General features: G+C 44.5%; 2 protein-coding genes across 3 annotated transcripts; one reads left to right on the top strand and one right to left on the bottom strand.

The window, feature by feature from the left end:
* The first annotated feature begins 75 nt into the window (after positions 1-75).
* On the top strand, positions 76-4,416 carry ATPAF2 (ATP synthase mitochondrial F1 complex assembly factor 2). Of its 2 annotated transcripts, none has more exons than XM_081338584.1 (8): positions 76-333; positions 666-710; positions 1,228-1,373; positions 2,045-2,142; positions 2,536-2,616; positions 2,716-2,828; positions 3,078-3,193; positions 3,765-4,416. In XM_081338584.1, the coding sequence occupies exons 1-8, from the start codon at positions 216-218 to the stop codon at positions 3,912-3,914; spliced, it is 867 nt and encodes a 288-aa protein (XP_081194710.1). In that variant the 5' UTR covers positions 76-215; the 3' UTR covers positions 3,915-4,416. The 2 variants fall into 2 exon arrangements, with proteins under 2 accessions (XP_081194710.1, XP_081194711.1); XM_081338585.1 differs by having other exon boundaries at positions 3,665-4,413.
* A 168-nt stretch (positions 4,417-4,584) lies between these two features.
* Positions 4,585-10,683, bottom strand: DRC3 (dynein regulatory complex subunit 3). Its single transcript, XM_081338586.1, has 12 exons — positions 10,200-10,683; positions 9,386-9,502; positions 8,687-8,853; positions 8,011-8,157; positions 7,762-7,881; positions 7,152-7,281; positions 6,441-6,595; positions 6,214-6,345; positions 5,594-5,664; positions 5,263-5,386; positions 4,992-5,123; positions 4,585-4,775 (listed from the first exon to the last, which is right to left on the bottom strand). The coding sequence occupies exons 1-12, from the start codon at positions 10,357-10,359 to the stop codon at positions 4,668-4,670; spliced, it is 1,563 nt and encodes a 520-aa protein (XP_081194712.1). The 5' UTR covers positions 10,360-10,683; the 3' UTR covers positions 4,585-4,667.
* Positions 10,684-10,938: the final 255 nt, after the last annotated feature.

Raw genomic sequence — 10,938 nt, forward strand, 5'->3', positions numbered from 1 at the left:
GCGGAGGGGACAAATCGCGTTTGTGACGCCAATTGGCCGCGCGGCCACCTCTGACCCCGGCAAGATGGCGGCGCCCGCAGGGGCGGGACGGTTACCTCTGGGGAGGAGGAGAGCCGATTGAGAGAAGCCGCCGTGGGAGTCGCCTTCTTTCCCGGAGGGTCTCTGGGCGGCCGGCGGGGAGCCTCGCGGGCGCCTCCGGAGGGCCTCTCACCGGCATGTGGCGAGGGAGCCTCGGGCGGCTGCTTGGCAAGGGGTCCCTGGCGCCGGCTCGCCCCGCGACCCGCCCGGAGGCTTCCCCCGCGGCCTTCAGGCGGCCTTACGCGGCCCAGGCAGGTGAGGCGGGGATTATACGCCCTGTGGCCACTGTGACTTTATACCCTTTATTCCGGAAAGCTGGCTTTAGATTTACTCACGTTTTTTAAAGAGTCGCTTTTGTCCTTTATTTGGGTAATCTGACTTTTACGGTACAATACGGTACCGTCTGATGCAGAGTCTTTTACATCGGGGTGAAAACATGGACATTTAATGGTCTTTTTAAAAAAACAAATGCGGTTTGATTTAGACGATTTTTATTTAAATGGTGCCTAATTATGCTTCAATTTATTTGGACGATGTCAACTAGGTACGGTATGTAGATTAACTATTTGTGTATTTCTGTCTTGCAGAAAGAAAAAGATTTTACCAAAATGTTAGCATCTCCCAGGGAGAAAGTAAGGACAATTTTACATTGTTATATTTGTTTATTTGGACCCATTTGTGCTATTGGAAGATGCACTAGACTAGAGGAATAAAGGAGCTTTGTGGCCAAACAGGAAAATGAATCTATATCTTGCTCTATATTTCTAAAATCCCACTTGTGTCTGTGTGGTCAGCTGGAAATCCATGTTCATTCAGTGCAGGATATTACACTGTTAGAAACGAGCAAGACCACCAAAGTCTTAGGTGGTTCTCTAGAGTTTCATAGTTATGAAAACTTTTGTTAATATGTCACTCATTGTCAAAGCCTAAATATTTATATCTGATGTGGGCTTCTCAGCCCCCAGAATGCTCTTTTCAACCAATCTTGGAAGGTCCTCTAATGGCAAAGCTTGCCATCCTCATCCTTGCCCCTTTACCGAGTGGGCAGGAATAGGGTAAATGTTCATCTTTTGAAGCTGAAGTAGAACAAAATAAAAGCAAGTTGCAGCACGGCGATATTTACTGCCATGGTCTCGTCTTTCTCTTCAGGTGGCTTTGAAATCAACTTGGACAGCCGGAAGCTGAAAACTCCCCAAGCTAAGCTCTTCACGGTGCCCAGTGAACCCCTGGCTTTGGCTGTGGCAACTGAGTGGGATGCCCAGCAGGACACTATCAAGTTCTATGCTATGCACCTGGTGCGTGAAAGGAAGGGGCCAGCTGAGCAAATGGAGATTTGGAACCACAGTCAGTTGGGTCTCTTTGAATAAAATAGAGCCAGGATTACTGAAACTACAGTTATGTTAGGAGAAAGCAGGCTGTATTTACAAAAGCTGATTTGGTAAATGATTTAGGTAATGATGAACTGCTTTCTACAGTCACCATGTTAAAAAACAACAACAGTAAAAACAAAGAACTTGGAACATTAGGAACCCCCCCCCAAAAAAGAAAGCCCAATTTTGTGTATTTTCTGTTTACAAGGAAACTGTTTATTCTTTTGGCAAAGACAAATATGTAAATTATGAAAACTTGGTAGACCAAATTTAACGAAAATTCTGGATCTGTATTAAAATCGTGTAAGATGCAAATTGGCAGAGCCAGTGACGGAACATTTGCACAAGAAATTTGGTGCTTTTTGTTCAGATATGTAGATTCTAATAGCTTAAGAGTCTGAGGTCTGGATTGCTAATTAATTGGCAATTAAGCTGACTTTGTAATAATGCCGCTTGGGAGGGGTGTGAAAGCCCTAATAAGCAGGCATATACATAGAATGAAGGCTACTGCTAAGCTTGTAAGCAGCCCTGAGTCTTCGGAGAAGGGCGGGATATAAATGGAATTAAAAAAACAACAACTGCTTTCTGTTTTTTAGACCAGCTTGTGCAACACAGCTTTGGATAACCCATCGCAGCGAAGCAAAGATCAGCTCATCCAGGCAGCTCTGAAGTTCTTGGAGACAGATACTATCTGGTAGGCGTTCATTTTGGCTTCTAGTTTATATTTAAGATTGGAGATTTGAAGACTTCCATGTGGCGTAAGGTGTAGGTCATCCAAGAAGAGCTATGGGTAATTGGGCCAGTCATCTCACAGGGATGTTGTTTATGAGAGACAACAGAGGAAGGTTTCCATGTAAACTGTCTTGGATATCTGGAGGAAAAGTGACCCAATAAAAAATAAAATTTTCGAACTAGGCAATAAGGAAAAGAAACATTTGTACAATTTGAGCAGTGTAGCTATGTCCATGTGGCAGGACTATGTTTTTCTTTGGAATAAGAGAAGATTAAAAATTTGAGATATTGAGATGTAGGAGTGAGTCAGGCTTAACTGTATTTTTTTTTAAAAAAAACATTCCTGGATTTTTAGCTACCGGGTGGAGGAGCCACCAGCCTTGGTAGAACTGCAGAAGAATGAATGGGACCCAGTAATTGAGTGGGCTGAGAAAAGGTAAGTATAAGCAGTGAGTCAGTGCCAAAGTAATTGGATTCTGACTTTGTTTCCTCCTTGCTTGGAGACTGATGTATTGAAACTCTGTTCCATCTCCAGATATGATGTTGTGATTGGCTCTTCAACAAGCATAATGGGCTTTACCCTTCCACAAAGCACAAAGGACACCTTCATTAGCCACCTCGCTTCATATAACAGTTGGGCCCTTCAAGGTACATTGCATCGGATCTGGTGGGTTTCAAACTGCATTGGATTAAAACATTCTTCATGCCTTTCTACGTGGTGGTGGTGCTGATTGAGAAGGGGCAATTAATGGACCTTTCCCTTTTTAAATTGAATTTTTTAGCCAACTGTTCTCACCTTGAAGCATAAAAGAACACACTTTATAAGAAAGTGACAATTGTTCTTCTTTTATTAACACATTAAACTAGTTTGTTATTAAACAATATTTTCCTCACCAGGCATAGAATACATGATCACACAACTGAAGTCTCTGATTCTTTCAATGAGCCTAGTTGACAAACATTTAACAGTTGAACAAGCTGTCCTTCTATCTCGGCTGGAAGAGGAATATCAGGTAAATCTTACAATATGACAAGTTTCATACATTCCTATAAGTGGATTCAGACACTGCTCAACAGTATTGTGGCTGTTTCGTTTTGGCTCATCTGTAGTGGAAACCTCTTTTGTTTTCTAAGCTGTGGCTTATGGCTTTGTCTCCTGTGTGAATCGGGGGTTATTCATGGCATCGTAGCTGAGGATACTGTGTCTTGCTTTGATCAGTAAACAGAGCCATTATTGGATCTAAATGGAGGTCAGGAACATCCAAACTGAACAGGGCTTTAGTTAAGGAATATCCCTTAGGATGTAAGTAAACTGTCCCTCTTCCTGGAAAAATCAGCCAGACATCTTGAACCTGCTTCGAGATGTTTGGTTGATTTTTCCAGGAAGAGGAACAGTTTACTTATGGTTACGTATGGTTAGCCCCGAGTCCTGCAGTGGAAAGCAAGGGCTGCAGTTTTGTTTGTTTTTATCTCCGTTGCTCTAGATTCAGCACTGGGGGAACGTGGAGTGGGCCCATGACTACGACAGGTATGACTTGCTGGCCCGCACAGCTGCTGCCACCCTTTTTGTCCACCTCTGCTTAGAAAACTCCACCGTCAAGCACAAGCTGCTTCAGCACTGAGGAGCTGGGATACCAAAGAAGGAGACGCGGCAGTCCAGATGAGCCTGAAGAAGATTCAGATGGAATGGATGGTGGAGAGGAGCTGGGAGCATGGCTGGGCCACAGAGTTTGAGATGGGACTTGTCTCTCCCATTCCCTTGGAGGCTGATTCTCCCTGGAAGATTTTGGGAGGGCTTCCCATCCATCTCACCTGGGCTGGCCATTTTGATGTTTCCCAGGTTCTGCATTTTGACTGGCAGGTAGATGGATTTCAAGAGCAGAGTGTTGGAATGCTCTGTGAGCCTGCCAAAATGGATAGAAGGCCACCTGCTGTGTCCTGGAGGACATGTAGCTAGAGGTGGTTAGAGGTGAGAATATATTACAGCAATTGAGCACCTCTATTAAGATTGAAGACACTCTAGCTAGGAGATCCAACATGCCACCGATATCCCCTTTGGTGACTGTAAAGATCCTACTCTCTCCCTCCCCCCAATTAAATTTAAAAGGGATCATATTGCAAACCAACGTGCCAGGATCCACTGCCACCTTTATTTTAAAGAACCGTCTCTTGATTCCAAATTAGTTCTATAAACTTTATTAGAAAATAAAAAAAACGGTGACTACAAGTGAGTACTTTGTTTGGAAGTATGCTTTGAAGACAGACAAAAATAACCTGATACATTTTGTTCTTTTTAAAAGAAAATATATCCATTTATCCATTTTGATCGTTAAACATTTTGGGGGATTAAAGAGTCTCTGCAGCGGGATACGTTCTTTGTATTCAATGGATTAGATTCAAGGAGAAGGAGATGGCCAGGCAGGTTCACTGCTAGTCGCAGGATCTAAATCCAGAAATGGAGTTTGCACACTTCAGGACTGACAGCAGCTACTGCTCTAGGATGTCCAAGTTATCCAGCTCACTACGGACATGATCAATATAGTGACTGAGTTCTAGCACACGGCTTCGGTTTCGGTGAATTTCATCCGTGTGAACCTTCAGGGATTGAAAAACGAAGATGGGAAACCTGAAGAAGCTTCAATTCTTATCCATGATGTCTCTTTTGGTTTCTTAAGGTTAGCTAGAACATTTCTGCTGGTTTTTCCTTTCATGGCCAGCTCCACTGAGGGCCACTAAGCATTCTAGAAGTTCTCCCTTTCTCATGAACGGCTTTGTCTTGAGGAAAAGCTAACGCAAGGGATTTGCACTTACCTTTTCAATCAGATTATAAACCCGATTGTTAGCTTTGGTGATGATTTCATCTTCTCGGTTGTCAATCTTCAGCAGGTGAATATCGTGGGAGGCGTTGACCGCGTTGACAATGGTGTCTTTGTCGACAAAGAGCTGGAAGCAAAGCCATTGAGAAAAGGTCCTGAGGAGCCGCTGATGGGGCTGTAGGTGGTGTCTAATGGCTGATCCAGAACAAGAGCATTCCGCCTCTCTTGGTCCCAGGGGAGTTAGGGGAGGGGTAGGAGAAGCTTACCATGCGAACATCATCCGGCATTTCCTCATCGTACTCGCTCTTCACTATCTTCTCCAGCGTGTTGATGGCTATTTCTAAGAGCTTCTCGTGATGGTGGTTTTCAAGATCTCGGCATTGTGCCATCGTGCATCGGAAGGTTAAGAAAAACAGGGCAGCCTTGCTCACTTCAGAGAACTGAGAAAAGCTTTGTTTTATGGTGACAAGAAGCACATCCGAAACAAATCAAGGCAGGCCTGTGCATCTCTGGGCGACATACAATACATGAAACAGCTTGAAGCGTTTTTTACCTCAATTATGACACCTGCCCACTCAGCAGCACTCAAAAGGATATAATCCTTGCTCGTTCTCTATAAAAATCGAGACAAGATCGGCGATGTTCCTTTCAAAATCTTTTATAACTTCCTTGGGGGAGAAAAAAAGACAGATGAATTTGAACCAAAGGAACAAGACTTTTCACATTCCAGTTGGCTTACAAACTACATTTCCCCTGGTTTGCTGGCATTGCTAGATGTGAAAAGTGGGGAATGATAGGTATGGCATAAGAGCAGTGGTGGTGCAGTGGTTAGAATGCAGTCTTGCAGGCTAATTCTGCTGACTGCTAGCAGTTCAATCCTGACTGGCTCAAGGTTGTGTTAGCCTTCTGTCCTTCCGAGGTCAGTAAAATGAAGACCCAGATGGTTGGGGGTGATGTGCTGACCCTGTAAACTGCTTAGAGAGGGCTGTAAAGTACTGTGAAGCAGTATATAAGTCTGGGTGCTATTGATATAAGGCCATGATCATTTGCTGTTGTGCTTAAGAATATAAGAAATGCTTAGCAGTCTTGCTTGCTCAGCAGGGTTGGAATGGAAACTGACCAGTTTTCCGTACTGTAGATCCCAATCTACCGACCACATTTAGTAGATCCCAACAGTCTTCAAGGGAGATCTCCCCCCAAAACGTACATGGCCTTACCTCCAGCTGGTCAACCAGCTGCATCTCCAGAGACATCAGTGTTTCATATAGCTTGGTGATTTCATCGTTGTACTCCACCAGCTTTAACTCGGCCATCTTGGAGTCACTGAGGTTCTGAATTTCATCAATCGTCTACTTGTGGAATATGATACAGAAAATATTTTCCTTATGTCCCTATTCCTCCGTTAACAGGAAGGAAAGAGATTCTGGCAAGGGAGCTACCTTACCCCTTGGTGCTTCTTCTCAAACTCGTGAATGATGCTGGTGCCCTGATCTTGGTTGTCTTTCAGGGCTTCATTGAGGCACTCGTAGAAAATTGCAATCTCTTCCTCTCGCCTTTTGTGCTGCTGCAGGCCGTATTCAAAGAGCGTCCGGCAAATCTCTACAAATTTACTCTTGTAGGTGTGGTTGGAATCAAAGAAGCAAAAATTATTATTATTTTTTTTAAAAAAAGGCTGCTTCATGGCATATACAAGGCTGATTTCCTGCTGGGGTTGAAGTGGGAACCGGAGCTCCTGCCTCGAAGGCGTGAATCTGAACTGGTTCTCTGGGAACGGTCATAAGCACCGGAGCAATTTCCCATGCTAGGTTTCTGGACTTCCCTGGGAAGTAGATCAGAGAGAACCGTGCAAAGCAGATTTTGGGGGAGCTTCTTGGATTTGAAATACATAGAGAATATAAAGTCAGCCTGGAACCCTCCTGACATCATTCACTTTCTGCAGATCCCAACTGAGGAAAACCGGTCTGGAGCATGGAACCAGGAGACAGTGTTTTGGTTTAGTTGCCCCAGATGATGCTACTTTTAACACAAATTTTGAAATTCCTTCCACTCAACATAGCTGGGTTTGCTTTTTGTTGTTTAAAGTGTGACACTAGTCCTCATGACACCAGAGGACTCCCTCAAATCATATTTTCAAAACGCAACCCTCATTCTGTACGAAAGCAGGAAGGATATGTCTCTAACAGTGCTGTAACGCCAGGAAGGTACATCAGCTTAGAAGCTTCAGGATCTTCTGCATACATGCTGTCGAAGAGATACGGTCCATCCAGATACTCCACGTAGGCAGACTTGAGAGAGAAACAACAAAAGTTAGTGGAAGGCTGCAAGGCTGTCTCTGTGTTAGGAGTCCTCAGAACACAAATGACCACATACAAATCGCATGGGAAGTTTACACCTTGTGGTAAACTCACACCTTACACTAAAGTATGGTATGGGGGATTTGATTTTAGCACAGCAGGATGTGCTGATTTGTAAATTAGGATTTGGGACTTAACCAGGATCACCCAGCTTGGTGTGTGAATCCAGCTGTGCCATTCCCCTGGAGACTTTTCAGGTTTTATACTTCAGCATAGGGAACTGCGTTCCAGGGCTACGCAAATGGCCCATGGATGATTTTTCCTTTCAGACATCGAAACAGACGCCTGCTGCTGATTCCGTTTCTAACTCAGTGATTTTTAAGGTCTCATTAAAACTTGGGCAGGCGGAAGGCATCTGGCAGCTTCTCCCCAGAGTCCCCGTGGCCCAGAGCCGCTGAGAGCGCAACATACCTTGTGGTATTCCACCTCCTTTTCCCTGGCCTCCCACTCCTTCTGCTTGGCCAAGGCCAGCGTTTCCCCATGCCTCATCTCCTCTATGGCGTACTGGTACTTCATCACGGCCATCTCTCGCTGGCAGGAAGGAGAGATTGGAAGGACGCTCAGCTGAGGTCACGCAAGCAGAATCTCCCCGAGGGAGTGGAGGGTGGGGTCTTGCCATCGCATCGGTTTACAATGAGGAATGGCTCTCGAGATTCTTACCATGTTTTCCTCCACCAGCCTGAAATCCAGGTACACGAGATTGGGCAGGTAAGCCGCAATGAACATGGCGTACGCTTCATTGTCACACACTGGGTTCCCAGTGAGGTTGAGTGTGCGCAGATTTTTGAATTTCCTGAGATAGATCATCTGTGGTAGATGGACAAAAAGGCCCAGGTCATCAAGAAGCTTGTATCTGATCAATAGAAATACTGTAATATTCACAAAAGACAAAAGAAGAGAAGTATGGATTTTGGGTTCAGGAAGCTTCTGTTAAGAAAATTTAGTACTGTATAGTGCTTGGGCCTGGAGGAATTTTATTCAGATTTTAATATTTCCAATACAAGTTCAACATTTTAAAAAAATATATTGAGATCCACAATATATTATATTTCTAAGTGGGTCAACCCAGAGAAATGCTGTAAAGTGCTTTCCACCCTTCGTATTTATTTAGCATTAAATAAATCCTAATTATTAAGGTCATCTATGGTAGCTTCCTTAGCTGTGATTCATTATCTAGCCACCGATGTGTCATTGTCCCCGTATATCACCTTACCATAAAGGGGAAATCAGAAGAGCAGCAGCATGAACTAAAATATGTATTCTGAATTCAAAACTGACTAAATACCCAAGAAATGGGTGCCAAAGATTTATACATGCTTCGTAATCAAAACCTTACATTTTCCAGGTTGTTGATAGTATTATTTCCTATAGAAAAGACCTGGAGTTCTTTTAGCGTATCCAGATTCTCAATCTTGGAGATCCTGTTATTGTACAAACTAAGGTCCTGCAACTTAACCAACGCGTCTAACCCTTCGATGAGTTCGATATTGTTGAAGGACAAATCTGTGGGAACAGGTTTGGAAAGTGTGAGTCCCACAAAGAAGCCATCAAACTCCTCCCAGATAAGACTTGTAAACCCACACAGTCATTTGTACAGACAGATGTTAACAGCTCCTGAGAGAACAGCAAAAGCTGCCGAGAATCTGTTGAATGGGGCTGGGTACAGATCCAGTAAATAAGCAAATGAAATCACTGTTATCAGCCTTTCTCACATCAGGTGTCCCCCCAATGTGGATATCATCTGATCAGAAAGATAAAATAAGGGACTACTGCACTAATCTCAATTCTACGTAACAGGAAAGAGCAAAAAGCGTAGTCCTAGAGAAATAAAGCATATTATCTATTCAGGTCAAGATGGACCTAGCAGGGCAGGGCAGGGCAAGGCAAGCAGCCAAGAAGTAGCAAAGATTTTGTTTGCTCTGGCATTTGACACAATTTCAGATGGCCTTATTGACATGTAGAAACATCAGCTATGAAAGATACATATGCAGGATTGCACTTGCAGATTTATCTGATGTGGTTCTCCTTACCTTACCTAGCCAAACCAGATTAACCAGAGAGTCCAGTGCTTCTATCTTTTCAATAATATTGTTGTCGAGCTGCAATTTTGTGAGGTTGACAAACTCCCAAAGATTGTCGATCTTCAGGATATCTGAGACCACATGAGAAAGAAAAGAACCACTTAGTTCAGGATGGCTCAAATATAGTCAATACACTAGCAGTATCAGGGTAGATACTAACCAAGACAAGTCACAGTCCTGAACGTCAAACTCTCAGACTTCCATTGTATCTAATTGTCTAAAAGACCCAGTCTTGCCATATTATTACAGCAGGTCAACATTGCACAACATTCACAAAGAACTGGGCAGATTCTTACCCAGGAAATAACTTATGATCTGACACCTGCAAAACAATGAAGCACGGAGAGCATCCCAACATATCTGCAAAACAAACAACCTCAGAGAGCATCCCAACACATCTGGAGGCCAACCGATTACAGAAGGGTGGAGTAGAAAGAGAAGGGGGAAAGGTGTTATCAACAGACTAATTATGGACCGTCCAGTCAGTGTCAACTCTTCGCAATCACATGGATAGGCTTTCTCCGTACCCAGCCTGGTCTTTCAGGCCTTCCAATACCAACCAAACTGTAGCTTAAGGTGGAGTTAGCAAAATTACTTCCCAAATTATGCCCAATTATTCCAATCCTTTTCAGAAACCTCCTTAAATATGCACAGTGAACCACTAGATGTTCCTGTGGCAACTTGTAAACCATCAAAGCTTTGTAGTGGAAAGCAGGCAGGGCCTTTTTTATTTAAAACAGATGCTCTCCTTGGGGCTCTGGCCCTTACTTCTAAAATCCAGTTGCAAAGCTTTGACCTCCTTGAAATTGATGCCTTCCTTCTTGGCCAGCTGGCCGGCGTCGTCCTGAGGACCCTGCTCCTCCACCGCTTTCTGCAGCATCTCCTCGTTGATCACGTTGGGCTCAATGCTGTCGTAGAAGCGACTCATGTTCGAGAGGCAGCCCGGCTGAGATTAACCGGGTTCCGTCGCTGGCCCTGAAAGGCAAGGAAAAATGACCCCCAGAGCCAAGAGTTCCTGGCTCCCAGAGACCAAGCCGGTCTTGCCAAGTCTCAGGGGCCCCTCGGTGTGCCCATGCAACATACAGGTAGTCCTTGACTTGCAACAGTCCTCGTTTAGTGACCACTCAAAGTTACAACGTCCGCTGGAAAAAAAGTGACTTAGGACTGTTTTTCACACTTAACGACCATTGCAGCATCCCCAGGGTCACTGGGGGAAGCCAGATTCTTTTAACAACCGTGTTACTAAGTTAACGCCTGCAGTGATTGGCTTAACAGCTGCAGCAAGGAAAAATGGGGTAAAGCTCATTTAACAACTGTCTTGCTTACCAATGGAAATTTGGGGCTCAATTGTGGTCGTAAGTCGGGGACTTCTGCAGCTGCCCTGGTTGCCAGTCTTCTCTAGGTGGCTCAAGACCTACCTGGCAGGAGGCCTGGTTCCTTGCGGGACAGCCTCCCGCTCCCCCTGCGTGGGCTGCTTACCCCGCGCTCGGATCGGCGCCCGGCTGCT

The sequence above is a fragment of the Vipera berus genome (assembly GCF_964194415.1).
Source record: "Vipera berus genome assembly, chromosome: 13".
NCBI lineage: Eukaryota > Metazoa > Chordata > Lepidosauria > Squamata > Viperidae > Vipera > Vipera berus.

Excerpts from the sequence above, each read along its gene's own strand:
- ATPAF2 (XM_081338584.1), top strand. The coding sequence starts at position 216 with ATGTGGCGAGGGAGCCTCGGGCGGCTGCTTGGCAAGGGGTCCCTGGCG. Across the intron at positions 334-665 it reads GCCTTACGCGGCCCAGGCAG|AAAGAAAAAGATTTTACCAA; the intron begins GTGAGGCGGGGA and ends TCTGTCTTGCAG. Across the intron at positions 2,829-3,077 it reads TAACAGTTGGGCCCTTCAAG|GCATAGAATACATGATCACA; the intron begins GTACATTGCATC and ends TTTCCTCACCAG.
- DRC3 (XM_081338586.1), bottom strand. The coding sequence starts at position 10,359 with ATGAGTCGCTTCTACGACAGCATTGAGCCCAACGTGATCAACGAGGAG. Across the intron at positions 8,158-8,686 it reads CTATCAACAACCTGGAAAAT|ATGATCTATCTCAGGAAATT; the intron begins GTAAGGTTTTGA and ends CATCTACCACAG. Across the intron at positions 6,346-6,440 it reads TTGAGAAGAAGCACCAAGGG|ACGATTGATGAAATTCAGAA; the intron begins GTAAGGTAGCTC and ends TTCCACAAGTAG.